This window comes from Ipomoea triloba, chromosome 5 (assembly GCF_003576645.1).
Source record: "Ipomoea triloba cultivar NCNSP0323 chromosome 5, ASM357664v1".
Lineage (NCBI taxonomy): Eukaryota > Viridiplantae > Streptophyta > Magnoliopsida > Solanales > Convolvulaceae > Ipomoea > Ipomoea triloba.
Window position 1 is genome coordinate 26,420,185 of NC_044920.1, and position 22,884 is coordinate 26,443,068.

The 22,884-nt window shown below is 34.4% G+C and overlaps 4 protein-coding genes across 5 annotated transcripts; 2 read left to right on the forward strand and 2 right to left on the reverse strand.

Annotated features, from left to right (window-relative positions):
- Positions 1-4,503: 4,503 nt before the first annotated feature.
- Positions 4,504-6,458, forward strand: LOC116019034 (dof zinc finger protein 2-like). Its single transcript, XM_031259099.1, has 2 exons — positions 4,504-4,763; positions 5,408-6,458. The coding sequence occupies exons 1-2, from the start codon at positions 4,740-4,742 to the stop codon at positions 6,212-6,214; spliced, it is 831 nt and encodes a 276-aa protein (XP_031114959.1). The 5' UTR covers positions 4,504-4,739; the 3' UTR covers positions 6,215-6,458.
- A 2,065-nt stretch (positions 6,459-8,523) lies between these two features.
- LOC116018826 lies at positions 8,524-12,132 on the reverse strand. Its single transcript, XM_031258830.1, has 5 exons — positions 11,795-12,132; positions 10,728-10,933; positions 10,462-10,560; positions 9,488-9,561; positions 8,524-9,390 (listed from the first exon to the last, which is right to left on the reverse strand). The coding sequence occupies exons 1-5, from the start codon at positions 12,072-12,074 to the stop codon at positions 9,165-9,167; spliced, it is 885 nt and encodes a 294-aa protein (XP_031114690.1). The 5' UTR covers positions 12,075-12,132; the 3' UTR covers positions 8,524-9,164.
- Positions 12,133-16,693: 4,561 nt separating this feature from the next.
- On the forward strand, positions 16,694-17,716 carry LOC116020481 (WRKY transcription factor WRKY71-like). Its single transcript, XM_031260954.1, has one exon. The coding sequence runs from the start codon at positions 16,694-16,696 to the stop codon at positions 17,714-17,716; it is 1,023 nt and encodes a 340-aa protein (XP_031116814.1).
- A 237-nt stretch (positions 17,717-17,953) lies between these two features.
- LOC116019294 (protein yippee-like At4g27745) lies at positions 17,954-19,821 on the reverse strand. Of its 2 annotated transcripts, none has more exons than XM_031259448.1 (3): positions 19,340-19,821; positions 19,029-19,152; positions 17,954-18,388 (listed from the first exon to the last, which is right to left on the reverse strand). In XM_031259448.1, exons 2-3 carry the CDS (start codon positions 19,140-19,142, stop codon positions 18,161-18,163), a joined length of 342 nt encoding a protein of 113 aa, XP_031115308.1. In that variant the 5' UTR covers positions 19,143-19,152; positions 19,340-19,821; the 3' UTR covers positions 17,954-18,160. The 2 variants fall into 2 exon arrangements, with proteins under 2 accessions (XP_031115308.1, XP_031115307.1); XM_031259447.1 differs by having other exon boundaries at positions 19,029-19,156; positions 19,340-19,817.
- Between the last annotated feature and the right edge of the window lie 3,063 nt (positions 19,822-22,884).

The window sequence follows — 22,884 nt, forward strand, 5'->3', positions numbered from 1 at the left end:
CATATATATATATATATATATATATATATATATATATATATATATATATATATATATATATATATATATATATAGTCATAATCAGGTGGCCGCCCTTAACGTGCGGTCAGTGCGGTCACACCACTATATATACAAATATATACACCACTCAATGTTAGAAAATGCACCACACAAATATGCATCATTAGGTACGCATCGCCAAAAAACACACAATTAGGTATGCAAATATACATCACACAGTGTTAGCAAATGCACCATTAGAAACAGAGGAGTTATGATGCATTATTTTGGGTGTATGTGTGGTAATTTTTTTGGTGTTTTTGTGTATTTTATTGTGGTGCGTTTTCTAATATTGAGTGATGTATTTCCTAACATTGAGTGGTGCAAACCGCACCGACTGCACGGGAAGACGCAATCACATTTGAACAGATTTATATATATCAAAATTCACTGTATATAGGAGAAGGATATGCATGTGATTATATTACTTATTACTCCATATATATTATTGGTGATGAACATGAGCTGAAATTTTAAAATAGAAAAATAAACTAATGGTTTTATTGCTATTATTAGCATTGTTGAGAGAATGAATGAATGATAATGACGACACAAATTTTATTGCTATTATTAGCATTGTTGAGAGAATGATAATGACGACACAAACTACACTGTTGATAGATAGATGTACGTAGTTTCGTCAGTTCTGGTTGGTTTGGGTATTTTCTAATTATAAGTTAATATTTTGTTGTGTTAAAAAAAAGTCAATCTTTTGTTATTTCGGCCATATTGTTAGGATGTGAATAAGAATCGAATTCGTGTTTTGCTCACTCGAAATTAGAATATTATACTGTGTTTATTTTAAAGACTTTGGTCACATAATGATTCTTTTCTAGTTATTTTAGTCCCTTAACTTTTTACTCTTACAATATATTTTCCTTTTTTTTTTTAATTGTTGTTTTAACATCGGGACCGGAGTAACAAAACTACTAAACTCTATTAAATTCTCAGTTATTACATGTATATTTTAATACTTTTTTTATATTTTTTTCTTTAATTTTAATCTTCTTTAGTCGTCTCGATATTTCATTTGTAAAATAAAATTAAAAAAAAACTTGATTTTAATATGTTAGTGTAGAGAAAATAAAGACGATGTCAAATCTATATTTTTCTGATGAAATACAAAAATTGAAAAAATTATAAAGAATAAAAGTTAATAAAATTTAAAAATACCCATGTACTAGGTAATGTTTTACTCTCTCTGTCTCATTTTACATGTCATGTTTACTGTTAATTGATCAAACAAACTCTTTCTTCCAGCTTATTTTGTTTAATATTTTAATTAATTTTTAATTTAAAATTTTATATTTAATAGTACTTTTAACGTAACTTCAAAATATATAAGTTTTATATATACTAATACTAAAACTAATATTATAAAAGTTGAGTTAAAAATAACATCAGTCAAATCTTGTTAACCGAATGAGACACATAAAATGAGACGAAAGGAGTAATAAGTTTAATATAATTTTGTTCTTTTAATGGTTATAAAACTTCAATTATATATCTTTTTAAAAGTGTTATGGGGTATATTCAAACAATAAAAATTAGAGATTAAATTAAAACATCTAACAATACGGACTAAAACTACAATTTTTTCTTATTTTAATTATCATATTTTCTAGACTGTGAGGCTCGGCTTAGACGTCCAAAACCTAACCCCTCGCTCCTCAGCACTATTTATAAGGTTTTTGTTTTTATTTTTTTATAACTATTTATAAGGTTTAAACTTTCAATTTTATTATAATTATATTAATAGTTGGTTCTTGGTGCCCTAAGATTTGAGATTTTAATCAATGTTATCTCTTTTGCATTTCATTTCCATTAAATAAACATTGATTTTCCAGTGGGATCCACATGTTTCTGATATCTTTAGTGGCAATCGTATTCAGATTACTTTCCCGACAAGAATTTTCGTCCCGACCAACGAGGTTTTTTATTTTTTTATATAAATTAATTTTATTTTATTTTTACGTCAACTTGACTACTTGTGGAGATCGAAAATCTTAGCCACTGTATCGTCAACACTCTACAGCAATACCACTATTTCAGAATAATAATCGTAACACACAATTATGTGACGAAATTAATTGAAAATGTATTGACGATAAAAATTAAATTTATAATATTTTAATATAAGACTAATAATCTATCAATTCGGTATGTAATCTCTTTTGGAACAATTTAATTATTTAATATAGTGTTAAAAAATTTCTGTGCAAATAAGGTTTACTGTAGCAATTGGACTTAAAACAGATTAATTAATGGATTAAAATAATGAATAGCGGAGATTAAGTCCAGTGAAATTGAAGTGATGACGATGAAACAGCACCTTGATATAGTGCAAGCTAGCTAAGCCCACAAACCACCAAGAATAAGATTGACCCCTATTTATGATCCATATGTTTGTTTATCGGACAACAATTGTCACAAATAGGGGTGATAGCGAAGCGAATATATGTCGATTTAATTAATTTTAATTTAGATTCGAATTTGTCGTGTATTTGATTAAGTCTTGTTCATACTAGTTCTAAACTCGCTTATTACTAGTAGTTGTAAGAAATATGAATTTGTTTTAAAATTGTTTAAGATTGTGTTAATTTTATTCATACAGTTAACGGTATTATTATACATCATGTTAGGCGATTAATAAACCATGGAGCATGTGATTGTTAGGGTTACTAGAATACTAGGTCTTAGTATGGTCCATGGGTACGGTTTGGAGTACTTCTCCCCTTTGTCTTGATCAATTTTAGTTCTCAAGGTTATTTTATTTATATATATATATATATATATATATATATATATATGAGTTAATTCTAGAAATGATCTATTATTGACTATTGATATTTATCAATTTTTTATCTTTCACTTTCAATTGAATCATAAATGGTCTATTGACTATTAATATTTACCAATTTTTATCGACTTTAATTTCAATTTGATCATAAATAGTCACTTTCTATTAATTTTAATTTGTTCCAAATTAAATTTGGTCATTCAGTTGAATATTTGATCTATTTGGTAAATATTAAATTTAAGCGCAATAGTCAATGAATCATTCTTAAAATTAACTCTATATATAATGAGCTTCAAGTTCATCTTAATAAAAAAAAAAATTCAAACTCAAGTTGGTAGTAAATTTTATACTTTAACTTGATTATTGCACGCCTAACTTTGATCTAAGGATGTATTTGAAAACCCGGAAAATGATTTATGGAAAGAAATCATTTTCCAGATTTCCAGTGTTTATAAATGAGGAAATTACAAAAGTCAATGAAAATAAATTTTCGGTCAAAAGAAAATCAGCCAATTTTTTTGAAAAATGACATTCCCTTTTTTGGAGGCGAAATCATTTTCCACCACACCCTTCTCCATCCCCAGACAAACCCGCATCAAACCAAAAATATCTGATTTTTGTTGGAAACCTGTTCGAAGCTGGCTTTATTTAAAAAAAAAATAATGAAAAACCATTGTTCATTTTTAAAAATTATTTTTTTAGAAATAACACATTTTTTAATGAAACCGATGCTTAATTATACAATTATGTTAATTTTCTAGAAAATAAACTAAACACACCAAGATATTTTTCTGAAATGTAGCCAAACACGGGAAAGGAAATTGTTTTATGGAAAATAAATCACTTTCTAGAAAACTATAAAACATTATATTTTTCATAAATCAATTTTCTGGTTTCCAAACACAGCCTAAAGGAAAATTTACAACTGCTATTCGAAGGTAGGCTCTATCTAGGTGAAGCCTGCTTTGTAACTTTAGCCGACAAAGGATCACAAGTAAATCAATTTAGATTATCCGAGTAGATTGGCTCAAAGAAAGGTCAGTAGGGGACAACCTTAGCTAAGTTGGTCAAGTGTGGTTTCAAGTTTAACTCCGACTCCCCATGGGAGAAACCTATTGGCTTTCTTGGCATGAGCCGATCTCAATCAGTTATGAGCAATCTAAGTTGGTTTACCTCTTTGCGATCTTTTGTCACTTAGGATCACAAGATCGACAAGTTTACTTAGCGCATACTCTTAGGTAGTAGCTACAACCGATTTCTTTCAACATCCAAGAAGACCACTAGGCGATCGGATTGTACTTGAGACATTGTGATTATCAAGTAAACTGTCCAACCAGCTCCACGGGTTGCTCTTATCACACACCTAGACTCCCCCTATTAAAATGTGATTGAATCAGATTCTCAGTTCTACTCAATCCATTGCCATCATACATTGATTTGAATAACTAATGCTGCAGTTAAAATACTATAAACATAGATTAGATTATAGTGTGATTAAGAACAGTAACTATGTATAGTTGATCACTATTGACAGAATATTTAAAGGCCTAAAGGTATGAGCAGGTAGGCAGAGCTCAACAAACCCTCTAACCAAGCCCAGAAAGGTTACATAAACATATTCAAAAAGCAAAGAAAAAGGAGGAAAAAAAAATAGAGAAAGAAAAGTCTCTTCTCTCTCTCTCTCTCTCTCTTTTCTCTTTCTCTCTCATTGTATTTTCAATTCCTTTTAGCAAGCTGATATATGAAACCGCCAAACACAACACAACATCTCAAAGTGGCTTTCTCTCTTTCTTTCTTGCTTTAGGACCATCAGTTGTTGGAAGACTCTTTGCTTTCTGGTAGCTTTTTTTTTTTCCTCTCCACTTTTCTCTTTGCTCAAATGGATTCTTCTCAGTGGCCACAGGTAAAGAAATTCAAACCATGTTTCCTCTCTATCTTTTCTCTTCTCTATGCATGCACTGTAGTACTATATATGATGCACCATATCTTTCTAGGGTTTAGAGAGAGAGAAAGTAAGATAAAGATGGATTGTCATCAATCTTTTGCTTTGGGGTTTCATGTTTATCTTCTTTTCTATCTTAATTTCAGATTTTAAAGGTGACTTTACATACATATACATACAGATATAATCTATCTTTCCATCTATCTATCTATCTATCAGTCAGCCCCCACTAGCTAGCAACAAATCTTTGAAATTCTCCAAATCCATTATCATCTTTGCATGCATATGTCCTTAGCTTTCTGATGTTCTTGAAACCACTGCACTTTAGCTCTCTCTTTCCCCAACTCCAATAAAGTTTTTTTTTTTTTTGCCCAAAAAAGTTAAATGTTTTTTGTTTCTATCCTTCTTCTTCCTTCAATATATAGCTTAAAGTGTACATACATAAAAACATATATGTCACTTTAAATTTGTTTTCTTTCTTTCTTTCATTCTTTCACCTGTTTGTTTGTTTTTTTCATGATTTTCCATGTTTGATCTTCTGAAGTTTTGTCTGTACAGACTAATTTGTAATTTTATGATGATGGGGCAAAATTATTGTGAATCAGGGAATAGGGGTAGTGAAGGGTGGTGTTGTGGAGGCTCCAAAGAAGCCAAGGCCGGAAAAGGAAAAAGCTTTGAATTGTCCGAGGTGCAGTTCCACCAACACAAAGTTCTGTTACTACAACAATTATAGTCTGTCGCAGCCGAGGTACTTTTGTAAGACATGTCGAAGGTACTGGACAGAAGGGGGCTCTTTGAGGAATGTTCCAGTGGGGGGAGGCTCAAGAAAGAACAGAAGATCATCATCATCCATTTCTTCTTCTTCATCTCTAGCTTCTTCTTCATCTTCTTCCAAGAAACTTCCAGATCTTGCTGTGACTCCCCCGAGTTTTCCGTGTCATCAGCAAAACCCTAAAGGGCATGATCTCAACCTGGCTTACCCGCCGCCGCAAATTAACAATTTCGGCGGTGCCGGTGGGATTTCGGAGATTCTTAATCTGAACCCTAATTCCACCGCCGCCATGGAGATTCTCAAGAATGGGTTTTCTTCGTTCATGGGCATGCCGCCTCCGGTGCATCCAGATCATCATCATCATCATTCCAACGCCGCCATGTTCTTGTCTCCCGGAGTTCCCTTGTCATTGGATGGGTTTTGTAATGGGTATGGGAATCTCCCGCCGCAACCACAACCTTCGGGGACAGCTAGGATGTTTTTCCCTAATCTTGAGGACTTGAAACCTGTCTCAACCATGGCCACTGATAATCATCAGTTTGAGGAGCAGAATAGAGTGGAAGGGGAGAATGATGGGAGTGGGTATTGGAATGGAATGCTTGGGGGAGGAGGAGGAGGAGGAGGAGGAACATCATGGTAAATAATAATACTAGTACAAGGAAAATGTCATGGTCTTACGTTGGTGTGATGCTTTATTGTTAAATTTTCTTGTTTTTATTTTTTTTTGTTACTAATTTTACCTGGATCAAAAGTTGGTTTTCAAGTGTGATCGGATTGGGAAGAAGTAATTAACAGATTTAGGATTGTATGTGTTTTCTCTCCATCATATATTTTACCCTATCCATTATTTGTTATTAATAATTATTACAACATATATGATCTTATATTCATTAGCATTTTTTTTTTTACATTATATTTCATGTATTGTGCATGATGGTGCATGTAAATTCTCTGATCTTTTAGTTCACTTTTACTATAATATGTTTGCCCACAGATGAGGAATCTGCATGCGGTGCAGAATTTGTCAATGAAGCTAATCTCATGATTATAATTTGCATCAACACGTAGTATGATTATATAGTATCCTAGCTAATCTCTCTTTGGATTCTTAATTTTGGAGGGTGCATATATATCATCATATCCCTAGTATTATGTAGGGGTAATCCATCCGAGTTAGTCAGAAAATTAACTTAATTGATAATTGTGAGGTCCCGAGTTTGCCTCCTAGCTAGATAGTCTAGCCTTCTCAATTTGAGCAGCTTTGAAAGTTGATCAACTTAGGCTAGGTTACCATTTATCATTTGAGTTAGTTAGACAGTTAATTTAGTTTGAGGTCCTAGGTTCGACAATCAGTCTATCCTTCTCAATTTGAGTCAGCTGCTTACTAACTTAGGGTGGTTTACCCTAGAAGAGACTAGGTATGTGCATGTGATTGATAACATGCATGATACATACACACACTTTTACACCACATGCTTTGACATCACTTTAAAGCCCTTTAATTTGTTAAAAGGAGTGGTGTGCATGCATCATTCAGATCAGATCATGCACAAAGCATGCAGTATTATAACAAAGATTAGATTTTGGAATAGTACAAATTAAAGTGATATGGGTGCATGCTTTAATTTGCCAGCCAGAGAGACCAAGATTCTTTGAGGGATTAGAGTTATTAGATCATGGGATGATATTGATGAATAGGTTTTAGGGATCTGAGCATTTGAGGATACTGGTAGCTAGGCATCATCATTTTAAATTTAAACCCTCTTTCTCTCTCTCTCTGGAAAGGTATGTAGTGTAGTGATGATGGAAGAATATATGTAGCCATATTCAATTCTTCTTATTATGCACCATGGCTAGTTTGAGTGCAGTGCAGTGCATTATTTAGTTTTGAATTGGACCTACAATCATTCTTCTTGAGATTTGTGCTGCAAAATAATTATTATATCTACTCTCTCTCCTACTTAATCAGCTTCTTCCACTATATATAGTGCCTAGGATAGCTAGTTTTGAATGCTTTATTTATTGTTATGGATAAAGTTCAGTGGAGTGGAGGACCCTTAATTAATTAGCTTTTCTTGCCACATTTTACCCATTTTCTCCTGCAAATTAAATTTTCTTCTCTTAATTATATATATGCAGTGTTTACTCTTCGCCTGCATTTGCATGTTCAGGTTGTCATGAAAAAATCAAGAAAAGTTTGCAAGGTTGTACTGCCATTAAGTTTTGTCTTGTAATTAAAAATATTTTTTTTATTAATGTTGATGTGATATACTTTTCCCTACCTGGTTAATAATTGTATCTTTACGTACCAAAAAGAAAATAATTGTATCTTCCACTTGTGTATGTATCATGTTTGGACAACCCATCAAAACAAAAATGTCATCCATCTTCCTATATATAATCCCACAAATAGATTCTTGCTTTTTCAAGTAGTAAATGTTTGTGCATCTTTAAGAAGCTAGCTAGCTGGCAACCTGTATTATAGGCTTCCTTGCCTTATTGCATCTTTAGTATTTGACTAGTGGTTTGCACACATGGCACCACACCCACATTTCTATAATTAGGGTTTCTGTTGCATGCCCAACATTCCAGCTCCATATTAGATAATAGAAAGGTTTCAATTAATATTACCGCCTTTTTTGGTATAAGATACAACCATATATGCTATTTAAGTTGTATCGGGATTGTCATTTAGACGTACTGAGAACAACTAATACTCGTCTTTACAATATCTGGTATAATTATTGATTTTTCAGTTTACGTTAGATTAATCTTAAACCTTCAGAACCCTAACCCTTGCTTTAAAACTGTTGGAGGAAGTAAATCATGAGTTGCTCCGCCAGTCTCCATATTTCCGGTCTTCATCAGTGACCGGGATTTGAGCCCCCACCTACACTGTCGTTGGAGCAAGGGCTAATATAATCAAATCATGCATAATTGTAGCAGATACAAAAAAAATAATAATAATAATAAACACTAGTGGTTTGATGTGGGAAGACTTTTACGAAATTTGATCCATGTAACATTTAATTTTCACAAAAATAATCTACACCAAACTTTGGAGAATGCTGGGAAATAACCTTGTACTGTTGGAAGGCTGGCTTTAAGAATATTATTCCACTTTCACGTGTTGTAAGTTGTAACACCAATCTACCAAGTATGATCTTACCAGTCTGCAACTGCTGTGGATGGAGAACTGAAGACATAGTAGAATTGACATAATTGCAGGGTGTATTATTTATCGCGTGCGCAGGTCCATAGTGGAGACAATGTGAAGGCACGAGAATAAGATAATGATGGAGCAGCAATCAACAAGGCTGCAAAACACCATTGACCTGCATAATTCTGCTCCTATAATAAGCATATATCTTTTTTTTTTTCCTCTCTGGAAATGAAGGCCAGGAGTGGTCCCAGGATAAAGCAGATTAGATTCTTGGTCTACTTTTACTAGGAAAATAATTTATAATCACATTCCCTGTTTTTTTATTCTAAGAGGAACAAACCAGGTAATAGGGGGGAGTTTCTGTCTGTAGCTTTTGGACAGCTAGGAGAGCCAGCCATTTATGCTGAAGTGAGATTCTTGTGTTCATTCAGTATAGATCGATTGATTCAAGCACCCGGCGAGCTTGAATGTGCAGAGCTGTTAACCGCTGTTCTGGATCAAGGGTTGAGCCGAATTGGCTTGCTGCCCATATCAATGATGCAGATTTTTCACCTAGGAACCTCCTTACGTCTTCGTGTATTGTTGCCATGGGTAACTTATCTCTCCCATTCACATGCCCTATGAGAAGCAACAGAAACTCTCCGCATTTCAACCTGGTCCAACAAAAGTAGTCTGAAAACTGTTTGCTCGATAAAACATGCAAGTAGTTCACACTGGCAGTCGGTAAAGGAGACTGCAATCTAAGCATACCTTAGGTTTTCATCTACTTGTTTGTCTCGTATTAGTAAAGCAACTTCCTCTATGCCATTGCAAGCCTCAAAATCCTGTTACATCATGAGTCAATACATATCATTCTATCATCTTTTTGTTCTAACTGCTATTTACCATACAACCCAATATTCAAATGTCAAAACATCTATCACACTTTAATGGCATCCTCTTTTGAAAAATGTTGTTGCAACTGAAATATGCAGTCAGGGAAGGATCCAGAATATTTTTGGGGGGGCGAGGGGAGTTATAGCAAACAAGCATAATAGTCTACATTATTGAAAAAGTAATTAATTTGAAATAAACACATTATCACTAAATAACCTATGATATAAAAATTTATTTATCAAAACTGATGAGTCAAACATAATTCAAAAAATTAACAAGTGGAAATCAGGAGCACCTCATGGGGAAGGCACTAGTAACAGAATAGGTAAACTAAAAAATATGTAAATCAAAATTTGAAAAATAATATATTAAGAAATTAATTAATAAGTTTTTAAAAGAGTAACAGATTTATCTTTAGCAGGTTAGGCCTTTATGAGTAGTACTAGTTCAAATACTATAGGAATTTATAAAGCCTTGTATAGAAGTGTTTCAGTTTGGCGAGGGGAATTAAGGTTGAAAAATGACTTGATCCTAGTTTGCTTTTTTGTTTATTAACACTTGATGTGGGTCCTATATGTATGTGTGTGTGTGTATATATATTACAATCCACCTTCACTCCTGTTGTAAATAGATGGATTAATTGGATTTTTAGCAGCCAAAATATGACACATTACATATTTACATGCAGAGTAGTACATGCTTTGCCAAATTTGGGAAGGCCAAAAGTAATTTTGATACACTAGTACATATGTATGTAAGTATGTAACAGAGAAAAGTTAGGGGAGGCAAAGGGCCCTGAATCTAAATCCCCTATGCAGTATTTTATAGATAAAAGCAGAATTGCATACCATTTGATTGGTTGATGAATCCAGCAGTATTGAAATCAATGCATCTAAGCACGCACCTTGCTCAAGTACCCCTCGATTTGATAATATGTTCATTAATACCTGTTTAATACCCATCAAGTAAAGCATAGCATCACAATAAACACCAAGCACCAATATCAATTGCCATAGTGCAAAAGAAAAATTAGAATTCTTAAATATCCAGGCAAACCCGTTTTTTGTTGTACAAGCATGAAGTCCAAAAAAATTCTTCTACATTATTTACATACCGGAATGGCCTTGTATTGATGTGCCAAAATGGTGCTCTCCTGATGAAGCAGACAGCAGCCCTCCAAAACTCTAAGTGCAAGGGCAACTTCAGCATCAGTAGAAGGACTGGTTATTTCCATGGGTTCAACAGTGAATATATGGTCAAGACTCGCTACATTCTGATCCTCATGTTCTCTGAGTGAATGTTTAAACAGCACTGGAACCACTGCCAAGTGTAAATCTATGTGTCAATAGCCAAGCCAAATTTCTAACTAAATCAACTCTATCAATCATTCTGTCATTAATTGTTTGATACCCAATTGAAACAGCCACTTCTAAAGATCGCTAGCAATTATATACAATTTCTGTGGATGGGATAAATGGGATTGGATTATGAGGTGGTACAATTAAGAGCAACTTTGTGTTTCAGGCAGAAACATCAACAACTGCTGATACAACAAGCTCAGCAGGCTAAAGAGGCTGAAAACAACTAACAAGGGTTTGGCTTTGAGGTATGTAAGACAGTATCCTCCCGATATTTGAATGCTGAAATTAAGCACTAATGGAGTGGTTAGAGGGAAGGAAAACAGTTGGTCTCTTCCGAGATGATCAGTAGCCTGGATTTTGGGTTTAATTACCAATATTGGATACACAAACAGTCTTTTGGCAAAATTATGTGGCGTCTATGAAGGACTTCAAATAGCCAAGTCAAGATGTTGGAGCTGGATTGAGAATTTGAAAGCACAGGTCCAAAAGTGGAAATGGAAGACCATACTACTGAGACCAAACACCTTGCTGATTGCATAGAGTTACTCAGCAAAACCAAAGAACCTGAGCATTGAACACACACTCAAGGAAGGAAATGCAATTAAACCTAATTCTCCATTCCTAAACATGATATATATCCAATAGGAATGCAATTAGACCTAATTCTCCACTACTCAGATACCTCTGCCTAATTCTCAACTCCATTATCGACCAATTTGAAGAGAAAAATAAAATATAAATCGACCAAAATGTGCAAAACTCAAACATTTAAACCTTCAATCTCCCAGGTAAAAAAAAAAGAAGAAGAAGAAGGAACGACCTTGAAGCTCAGGGATGGATTGGCTGTGGCAGAAGAGGTTGATGGTGGCGTCAGACTCGGCTACAGATCGGAGGAAGTTGAGGATGGCGTTCAAGGCGCGGACTCGGAGAAAGGAGAACTCAGCGCGTGCGTCGTTTAGTCCGGTCCGGAGTGCAAGTGTGATCTCCCTGTACAGTCTCTGCCTATCTAGCGAGTTAACCAGCTCCGCCACCGGCGATTCCGAATCGTTCTGAGTTCCGGTGTTCACCCCGTCCCTCCAAAACGGTGTCTTTAGATACATCTCTTTCTTTCTGTCTCGATTGCTACACACAAACTGGAGATCAACTCAAATGAAAATAACGGAATAAACTCATTTTGTACGGCTCATATTACTTACGGAGTTACGGTTTAAAGTCTAGACAATTTTATAGGCCATCAAGTTTTTTGTAATTTTTTTTTTTAAAGGATTGACTATCAAATATATCATCGTGTTACACATAAAATTATAATTAGATTATGAAACTAATAAAATTATAATTGGGTCTAAACAACGTAAAATGCGACTTGTTTATCCATTAATGGCTGATATAACGATTGCGACTTGTTTATCCATTAATGGCTGATATAACGATTACTAGATTAAAAAAAGTCTTCATCTCTAGGCCGAACACAAAGAAACCTTCTGCCAGAGACGAAGAACCTCGACTCTAGGCTAGAAACCTTCATCTCTAGGCTACTACAAATGAAGGCTGTTTCATATTCATTTATTTTTCATGTCATAGTTATACTTTATTTTAGAATTAAGTCGAGTCATTCTAATAAAATCTAAATTTAATATTAATAGTTGTATTTTTTAATCCAATTTTTAAAATGATTAATTATCACAATGATTTAATTTTGAAAATTTGTAGTAAGTAATCTTTTTAGAGTTTGTTATTACGTAGTATATGTTCTTTTTGAAGTATAACAAGAAAATATCATTAACTAATCTCCACCAAGTGCACAACATTACAAATAAAAGAAGATGGATAGTCGAGCCACTCAATACAATTAGACAAAAAAAAAAAAGTATTACCAAACTAACAAATGTGCAATTCAATTCATTGATCATTTAGCAAAAGAGATAAAAACATCTAGACAATGATTAAGCAAATCTTTTACATGAAGTAATAAAAGATCAAAATCAGAATAATAACTAATAGAATCATAAAATAAGATCAATCGCAATGTCAACGTTGATTTTAGTCCAGCTTGGTCTCTTTAGAATGTAGTACTCTTCCTTGTCAATCACCTCCTTCCACTCACTGTAATTTGCTTTAGCTTTCTCCACAATAGTTGTAGCAGTCATGGGCTCATGGCATGGTTGCTCCAGAGCTTGTTATTCTTGGCTAGCCAGATGGACCATCAAATCATCATGGACAACCCACTTTGCTCTATAGTCTATACACAAAGCTTTGGCATTTTGTACCAACCATTTCGTAAAGGACTCAATAGTACATGGAACCAGATGTAGCTTTGAGATTGACCAACACACAATCTTGGCATCATACAATCAACAAGTATGTGCATTATATGGTTTCAATTCATATGCATTGGAGCATAGAACACATGTCCTATTACATTCAACCTATTGGAAAAAATACCAAAAATAACATTGAGTGATTATTTTGTAGTAAAAATAAATGTGAGGTCCACTTTCAATTTGGGTCGGATCAAAGTAGATTCTGTGTGGAATGTGGATATATCATCGTATACACAAACAATAGTCAGCTCAAAGACATTATATCTATCGAATAGCCAGTAGAATAAATATATCTTCAAAGGTTCAAAGGGTAACACCTACCTATCCTAAGCAGGGATTGACCAATAGAGTAAATACATCTTCACAAACGGCAACCGATTCGTTTTTACAATCCAAAAAATCAATTTTTATTCATGTGGGGATTGCTGAAAAAACAACAAAAATGGCATTGTGAGTGACCATTTTGTGGTACAAATATATGTGTCCACTTCTGATTTGGGTCGAATCAAAATGGATTCGGGTTCTTCGTCGTGCGACGTAGATATTGATATATTGTACACTCAAAACAAATAATTGATGAATAAAAATTGATTATCAAAGTAGACCCATTTGAGTTGAAAAATAAAGGTGAAAAGACTTACAAGTAGCATTTATCCCACATTAGAAATACAAGGGGATTTGCATCACTATATATAAAAGACCTTTTTAGAATGATATTGAATTATATAGTATAGAAGCTCTCTTTCGCGCGTGAGGTGCAAATCAAATTCAAAAATGAGTTTGAACAAGCTTGACTCGTGTATGCGGGCACGAATGACCTTGCAAGCATAAGGTATGCCTATATTTGATTAATTTTTTAAATTCTTTTAAACTCAGAGTCATGCTCGAACTACTCTTCGGAGCATAAGTTATAACAGATCGTCTACAAAATATCAAAGTATGATACTCCTAACTCTTAGTAGAAGACTTTTGGATTAAAAATAACATAAAACAATTAAGGTATAACTTCTCCCACACTTGTGGAGTTAACTATTAACCATATTAATTTGAGTTAATCAGTTATGGGCAAGTAGGGAGGTCATGGCCCCAAATAAGTGCTTACGGCTCAACTTAGTTTTGACTCAATTAGACCTGACCTTTTTAATAAAAAGACAGGCTTGAGCCTCTATTAAGGCCTATTTAGGTAAATAAGTTAGACCAATATTTTTAAACCTAGTTGTAGGCCTACAATCCTACATACATGGCCCGTTTATATTTATTTATATATAATATCTATACCATATATTTAAAATGTATTAGCCCATGTATAATCTAATATTAAAATTTCAATTTTAATAGCTGATTGTGTATATATACAATGTATTAACACATGCGTATATAATATACTAGTCAATGCTCTAATTTCTCTCCTTCGGTTCTAATTTGACAATCTATCTCTCTCATTATTTCGTATAGTGCAATGCCCTAATTTCTCTCATTTGGTTCTAATTTACTATCGATCTCTCATATTTCTTCGTACTAGTCGACTCAATCAGTCAAGCCCTACATTTCCACCGACTGGTGTGCCTCACCATCCAGCGCTAATCCGGCCGAAGCAGAGAAGAGAGAAATACAGCTCTGTTGGTTGAAGACAAAATAAAAGGCAAGAATTTTAATTTATGTTCTATTATTACTTATTACTTTATTAATTAGTTATGAATAATTCCTAACTAGTGTTGCAAAAATCTAGTCTAGGCGTCGATTAATCGGCGCCTAGGCGTTAAGCGTCGGCCGCCCGCCTAGCGTATCACCATAATTGGTGGTCTAGGCGGCCGATTAGGCCGCCTAAGCGCTGCTTATGCCGCTTAGGCGGCGCTGACCACCTAGGCTTCCTAGGCACCGACTATGCGACTAGGTCGCGTAATCGGCCGATTAGCTATTGTTCTTTTTTTTTTTAATGAATTATTTCACTCAAAGCAACACGCGAAATAAGCCTAAATTGTTCAAACTCTAGATGTATTTTAGGTTAATATTTAATATTTTAGTATTAACTATTAAAGTATTAAATAGTTTATTATTATTAGTCTAAAAAAATTTAAAAATTTTAAACAAATTTTTAAAAAATAAAAAAATTATACGGGCGCCTAAACGCTAATTAATCGCCCGGCCACCAAGACTCTCCCCAGACGTCCGAGGAGCGCCTAGCAATTTTTTCAACCATATTCCTAACAAATGGACTAGTTATTTATTTTCAATGTATTGTTTCATCGTATAAGAGTTATATTTGAAGAAAAAGGGATTATATTGAATGAATGTTGGTGTAACTGTATGAGTTCATTGTGTATGTATTGTTATGAATATATGATGTTGGTGTCTTTTGTAATTCTGGACTAGTTATTGTGTTTGTACTTTGTATTGAACTTGTCATGGACTAGTTATGGCATTTTATGAACTCTCAAGTATTAATATATTAGTTAGTATGTTTGGATGATTGTGTAATTCGGGCCATTGTGATTTGTGAATTTGATTATGTATTTGTGTTAATGCGTTGTAATGTCTAGTAACCTAGGGTTGATTAAACCTAGCCATATGAAATCCTTAATTCTTCAAGATGTTAGAATTATTGATATTAATCAACTATTTAGTTTCACATTTAATTTTAATTTAATTTAATTTTTTGTAATTTTATGATTTTTGAAAGATTTGGGTCTAGGTACTAATTTTAACAAACATTATCAATATATTAAATTATTACAATTATTAAGATGATTAACAATTTTCATAAATTATTGGATAAAAAAATTTATATGTGCATCGCGCGGGTAATTGAACAATTATTTGCTCTAATTCAAGTCAGAATAATATTAGAAAACATAATTGATCCAACCAATTTCATCAATTGCATATGGATCCAAATATTCTTAAAATATTAGTACTCAATGATAATAATTTGTAGAATCAAAGTTGGTGGAATCAATAGATTTGTTCATTGATTTCTGCAAAAACTAGTATGGTAAAATTTTTGTAAATTAAGCATTACATAGAAATATTTTAAAGTGAATCTTTGAAGTTTTATTTCCTTTGAATCGAAGATTTGCATTAACTGTAAATCCGAATTTTGAGGCTATTAATACATTGCCTTCCATTAAGATTTTTACCATAATGGCATGCATATGTTCGGATTTACAGGTAATGCAAATCTTCTATTCAAGGAAATAAAATTTCAGACTATATTTGATTCATGGAAAAAATCTTAATCTTTAAAATTCACAAATTTTAACCTAAACAATCAATACAACTCTAACATCATTAAAAATCCACTCTATATAATGAACCAACCCTCCTCCATTAATCTTCACCATAACCTATCCCAACTCCATTAATCTTCACCACAACCTATCCCAACCCAACCAGAGAGAATGGATGGTGAAAAGAATGATTGGGATCTTGGTGCAGTGGTGAGAGGCTGCAAAAACCTCAATGGCAATTCAAGTAGCCAAGATGTTCATAAGCATTTCAATGGTGGTTTTCCTAGCCAAACCTATGTCTCAATCCCTTTACTCCCTCAACCAAGCCATTATTATAGTAGTGTTTCTCCTAGCATAGGGACCGAAAGGCGCTATTTCGGGTTAGAAGAGGTTATTGATAGGTTTACTAATGGAAAGGTGAGAGAACTAGCCCTAAATCCTCAGGCTACCATCAACCCCCCTACTAGTCTTGACAAGTTTGATGGCACGCGGGGAATGGGGAAGGACACCCCAGCCCTTCAAAGTCCCGACCCTTATTTCGGACTAGAAGAGGTTATTGATAGGTTTACTAGTGGAAAGATGAGAGAACGAGTCCTAGATCCTAAAGCTACCATCACTCCCCCTACTAGTCTTGACAAGGCTGGTGGCTCGGGCTTGGGGGGTATCGGGAAGGACACCCGAGCTCCTCAAAGTCCCAATCCTTCCCCTACTTTGGAGCCTCAACAGCCTCTTCCAAGTCCCCAAACTAGTAGTCCCAAAAAAGATGGTGGCTTGGAGGATGAGAATCTTCCCCACCAGGTGGAGGAAGTGACTGAGGTTGAAATGTCGGTTGTGAAGGTTAAAGTGCCAGTTGAGAAGGTTCAAGTGCCGGCTGAGAAGGTGGACGAATGGGACGGATGGGTTTGGAGGAAGTATGGGACGAAGATGATGAATGATTCACCACACTCAAAGGGCTATTACAGATGCAACCATGAGGGGGAAAAGTGCCCGGCAAAGAAGCATGTTCAGCTAAGCCACATGGATGAAAGCACGTATATCATTACGTACAAGGGTAACCACAATCACCCTCCCCCCGTTCAGACCACTACATCCAAACGTAAGAAGAGGAGCTGGGCTCGGGCTCGACCTCCCGCTCCTCCTGCTTCCAAAGAGGAAGGGTCATTTTCTACTCCTAGTACTAATACCGCTACCTGAAAACCTAAGTGCACACAACACCGATACCAAAACAATCTTATCATGTTCCTTATGTTGTTCTCTGAGAAGCATGTTCTTTAGAGGTATTCCCTTGAAATCAATGAAATCTCTTCCTTTATATTGACATGAATAAATTAAAGCTTATATATGACTGGAAAATAGCAGAGGCATAATTTTATTAACATCATAATTCAAAGCACTCTCCTCAGACAAACGTAATTATGTTGCAAACATTAATTTCAAACAATTATTTTATGCTGTGTGTTTGCACAAGACCAAATACGCAGAAGGATCATAGATACTTAAAACATTGGGAATAATATATGAAAGAAATACCCATATCAGATATCAAACATTTTGGAGTCATTATGTACAGAAGATACAGAAGAAGAATAATAGACACTTACATAGAAGTAAAAAATCCGAGAAATCTTTGAAACGGGGCTACCAATTTTCCTTGACAATTTTAGACTTCTCGAGTATAAACTTCCCCTCCTTGTACTTTTGTGTTTCTTCATATGCTCGTTCATACTTCCAACCTAACAACTCATGGCAATCACCACAAAATACATCAGCAACTGTATGAAGACCAGTCATGAGATGTCTGTCCTCTTTGGCCCCCACAATAACATTCATCACATGAGAGAATAGAAAGGCTCGGCCATTCCTTCCCTGAAAAAAGCAGTAAATTCACTCTGTTTCAAGAATACAAGAAATCAAAACCAGTCCAAACTGACAAGGATGTGATGCCTGGTGAATTCAATCCTTCGACGCCTATTAATCTCTTCCGTCTTCATTCACGGTATTTATAATCACACTTGCAGAGAAAGGAAACAGAGAGAAGATGATAGTTTTGACTAGACTAACTACAACATAATAACAAAGTCTGAATTCTTTTCCTTTTGTCCATATTTTCTATTTCTTTTTGGTTTTCTTTAGCAGGGGAAAGAATGATGATTACTCACTTTAATAACAAGTCCAACAGTGATTCGAGAAAATGAAATTCACCCTATAAAACCCACAAGAGAACTCGGTAATGTCTACACGAATCAGAGCTTTGGATCATTATCCTAATTAATCATTATAGTTACTTCAGATTTAATACACTAATCTTTCAGAGTAAAATCTTTCTGCATTACAGTTTGATCAGGTGAAGATAATAGGTGGATGAGCTTAAATCACCATAGAGAAACTTCTAACATAACCTATTATGCAGAACTTACAACCAATCAGTCTAAAACCAAAGAAGTTCTGAAAATTTCACAATGAATTTGAATCAGCAAAGCATGAACAATGACAAAAAACCATTCACCTGAAAGGCCTTGGAGATTATGTCATCATGAACAGAAACATGATTTTTACATTTGTAGCAACAGTACAAACGGGGCCCAACCATTTCATCCATTGGAAGAGAAATCCAAGACATGAACACCTCACTGACTACACAAGTCAAAATGAACCAAATTCAGTATAAATTACAAGAAACAAACATAAAGATTGACACTTTGACAACAACAATAACAAAATGAATCAAATTTCAGTATAAATTATAAGAAACAAACATAAAGATTGAAACTTTGACAACAATAATAACAATAAGAAGTAATGATCAAGCGACAATACCGATGAACGCTGAATGGAGAAAGTGAAGATACCCAGAATCCTTTAGCTTGGAAGAAAGTGGCGATGACCCAGAACACAGAAATGATGGGTGGATGGAGCTAGCGTGAAGATGACACCAAAACGGCGTTTGATTTTGGGCTTGAGTGTCCAATCAAGAAATTTGGTGTAAAAAACAAAGAGGGTTGATTGAAAAGGACGTGATTGTTTTAGAAGATAGCGATGGAAACAGTGAAACCAAAAAGAAAACGAAAACGAGAAAAATTAGGGTAGAGCAGTAAAAGAGAATAGTTGAGTAGGTGGGGAGAATCTGAGGTGTAAAAACATTAAAATCATCCTTAGAATTAGCAGAAGATTAGGAAAGGAAAGCACTTAATTCTTTCCTTGGAGGAGTCAACCAAATAAGGTTATTAGTTTTTAGTAGATTTTATACTAATTTGTTGTTGGTCAGTGTTGGTTTTGTTCTGAAACAAACTGCTCACTTTGCACGGATTCTCAATTGCCATTATTGAATGCTTCTTACTTCTTCCACATTCTGCCGACAGAAAGGCCTGGAGACGGAGAGATTAAACTAACTCCGTTGGGTTTGAACCGTTCGCCCGGATCCTGTTGCTGGGCCTGGCCCATTTTGTTCAAATTCATTTCTTCTTATCTCATTTTTCTAGGGGATGAAGAAACACACAATATGATGTATACCAGATAAATCTCCTAATAAATTACCACAAGCCAAGCACTTTATACTCAGATGACATGTAGTAACTCTTTTATATGGGAGGTCATGAGATCGAGTCTAGGCGATACTAACTCTTTATTTGTGCTTCACCAGGTTGAGAAAGTGTTATTAAACAGATACTACAATGTAGAACTCCCAACTATTGGAAGCTAAGTATAAATTATTATGCAAACGGAAAACGTGTACGCAAGCAAGCAGCACACTTGTAACTCCTGGAGTGTTCTGTTGGAGTAGAGTGGCAATCACTACATATATATGTATTATGTTTTATATTACAACGTCAATATCTACGAAGCTGCAGCTTAGCGTAACATGCAGCCCACCTGTGTTTCTTCCCTTTCATGGATAACACACAGCTTCCAGTCCTGCATCATATCAACACATCATGCACGCCATATATATGGTTATTTTATTTTATTTATTTTATTATATATATATATATATATATATATATATCACCAATACCGCGCCATGTCTACTTCTCAGCTGCATGCATATATATATATATCTATGCTCACATATTTAGGGTTTGATGAGGAGATGGAAGGCTGGTGATATATATAGACAGACAGCTTAACCACCCAACCAATCATAGTTTAGTTCTGTTTGCTGCAACGTAACCGTACAGATCCAGGATATAATAAGAAATATTTAAAGAAGGCCAGGATATGTGCATTCAATTCAATGCATTGATGAATTAGTATATTTAACCGATTATTGTACCATGTTTAGAACCTTTTTTTTTTTTTTTTGAAAACATGTTTAGAACCTAATCAATTAGAAATTTTAGTTTTTTAACTTAGCTGAGAGCATTTAATCAATGCTCTGATCTACATATAAATCGTAGATAGAGGGTTGTACTCAAAGCTTTAAAGAGTTTGCAATTTTTGAGATTTAATACTACACAAGAATTTCTGATAGTTAATTGCATTCTTTATTTGGTTATGTATACTTTCTTTCCAAGGTTTATGTTGTTGGATATTTATATAGTAATGGGGATTAATGGTTCAGATGTCTACCATGGAAAGCTTAAGTGATATTTTGGTTTGTGGAGTGATAAATATTATTTAGTTTGGTAGTAATGACTTTTGGATATTCGAGAGATCACGAGAGATGTTCGAGAGATCACGAGAGATGTTTGAGAGATCGCGAAAGATGCCTCGAGAGGTCGGTTCGCACGAGAGATCGCTTCGCGGAGAAACGATGTCTCGAACTAAGTGTTGCGTGAATCGTTCTCTCGATGTCTCGCAGGTCTGCATGGAAACAATGTCTCGAAGGCAATCTGCGTACTGCATTTTATCTCTCGAATGTAATGGTTTTGTATCTCTCGAAGGTGATGTCTGGCTGAGCAAAATACTTGCATGGAAATTGGGTTATGTCTTCATCAAAGGTGGTGCACCTTTTACTGCCCATGTTTGGATAATATATTACATGGCAATTTTGCATGGTTAAAATGCATTAAAAGTCATTAATATATTTTGCTTGTAATTGTTGCGTAAGAATCTTTTACCTCTCGAATGAGGGAGTGAGATTATTGCTGAGCATGTGATTTCACTTTGATTATTTCATGATGGCATGTACTCATGCTTTGAAATATTAAAGTGTTTATATAATTGTCTGAATTATATTCTCATGCATGCTAAGTTAATCCTACGTACACTTATCCAAAATCAGTTATATTAATATATATCTTTGGAGATATTAACTTGTGAATATAATTTAAAATTATATTTCACAGGTGAGTACGTAACTGTCTGAACCAGAATGGTGAAATCCAAAAGAATATATTTCATATATATTTTGGAAGTCAGTTTTTAAACTGGTATAAACTTCCAATAACTGCTCCTAACAGTTATTTTGCATGATCAAGTACGCAATTATTTTGCATGATATCTTGATATATCACAGTTCAATAATTCTCCAGTAAGTTCTTATCAAAGCAACCTAAGAACTTTGTTTTCATCTTCTTGTATCCCATAAGATTTAATCTTGATACCTCGTTGCTTTTGAAGAGGAAAGATTAAAAGCTTATAGGAAAGTGATATCACGCCTGAAGATCTCATTTCCTCTCCTGTTTTCTCCTCTTATCCGAAATTTATCTAACATATGTTGGCCAAAAACTAACATTATTCAATTACTAATTTAATTTTTTAGTTGGGATGAAACACATTCTTTAATACATATATTTAAATATCAAACCAACATGATTGGGGTACATGATACAATAATAGAAGGTGGATCTATCAATAATTCGATAGTGGTGCTCTCGTAAGATTAAATACTTTCAATGTATAATATTTATTTGTAGGCGTCAGGTATATATGTTCTTATTGTGGTTGAATCAAATCTCAGACTAGGAAAATGATTCAACTGGATGAGAATTTAAAGGTGCAGGTTTAAGAGTTAGTTGCAAATTGCAAAATCAGGGGTCCGTCTATGTAGTATTGCGTAGTATTTGCGTGTTGAAGATATATGACTTACAAAAATGTTGAAATGTATGTTATGGACTCAAGTTGTATTATGGAGTAATTAATTAAATTAGTGGTGACCCATTCTTCAACAAGCTTTACACCACACGACAAATATTTCCCAAACACCCACATGCACATATTCTACGGTGGATTGAATGGTTCACCTGCAGATTCTTTGGCTTGTCTTCTTCTGCTCGACACGCTTTCAATGTAATTTTTTTTTATACATAATTTTTTAGTTTATGCCAGACTAATCTTAACCCGTAAGATACAACCCCTAGATCTCTGAAAGTGGTAAATTACAAGTCACACAAGCATCCTATCCTTTCAATTAGTCTCCCGTC

Bases quoted from the DNA above. Each gene is read 5' to 3' on its own strand.
- LOC116019034 (XM_031259099.1), top strand. From the start codon at position 4,740: ATGGATTCTTCTCAGTGGCCACAG. The intron at 4,764-5,407 runs GTAAAGAAATTC...ATTGTGAATCAG, and splicing joins ATTCTTCTCAGTGGCCACAG to GGAATAGGGGTAGTGAAGGG.
- LOC116018826 (XM_031258830.1), bottom strand. From the start codon at position 12,074: ATGTATCTAAAGACACCGTTTTGGAGGGACGGGGTGAACACCGGAACT. The intron at 10,934-11,794 runs GTCGTTCCTTCT...TACACTTGGCAG, and splicing joins ATCCATCCCTGAGCTTCAAG to TGGTTCCAGTGCTGTTTAAA. The intron at 9,562-10,461 runs GTATGCAATTCT...ATGATGTAACAG, and splicing joins ATTCATCAACCAATCAAATG to GATTTTGAGGCTTGCAATGG.
- LOC116020481 (XM_031260954.1), top strand. From the start codon at position 16,694: ATGGATGGTGAAAAGAATGATTGGGATCTTGGTGCAGTGGTGAGAGGC.
- LOC116019294 (XM_031259448.1), bottom strand. From the start codon at position 19,142: ATGTCTTGGATTTCTCTTCCAATGGATGAAATGGTTGGGCCCCGTTTG. The intron at 18,389-19,028 runs GTGAATGGTTTT...TGCTTTTTTCAG, and splicing joins TAATCTCCAAGGCCTTTCAG to GGAAGGAATGGCCGAGCCTT.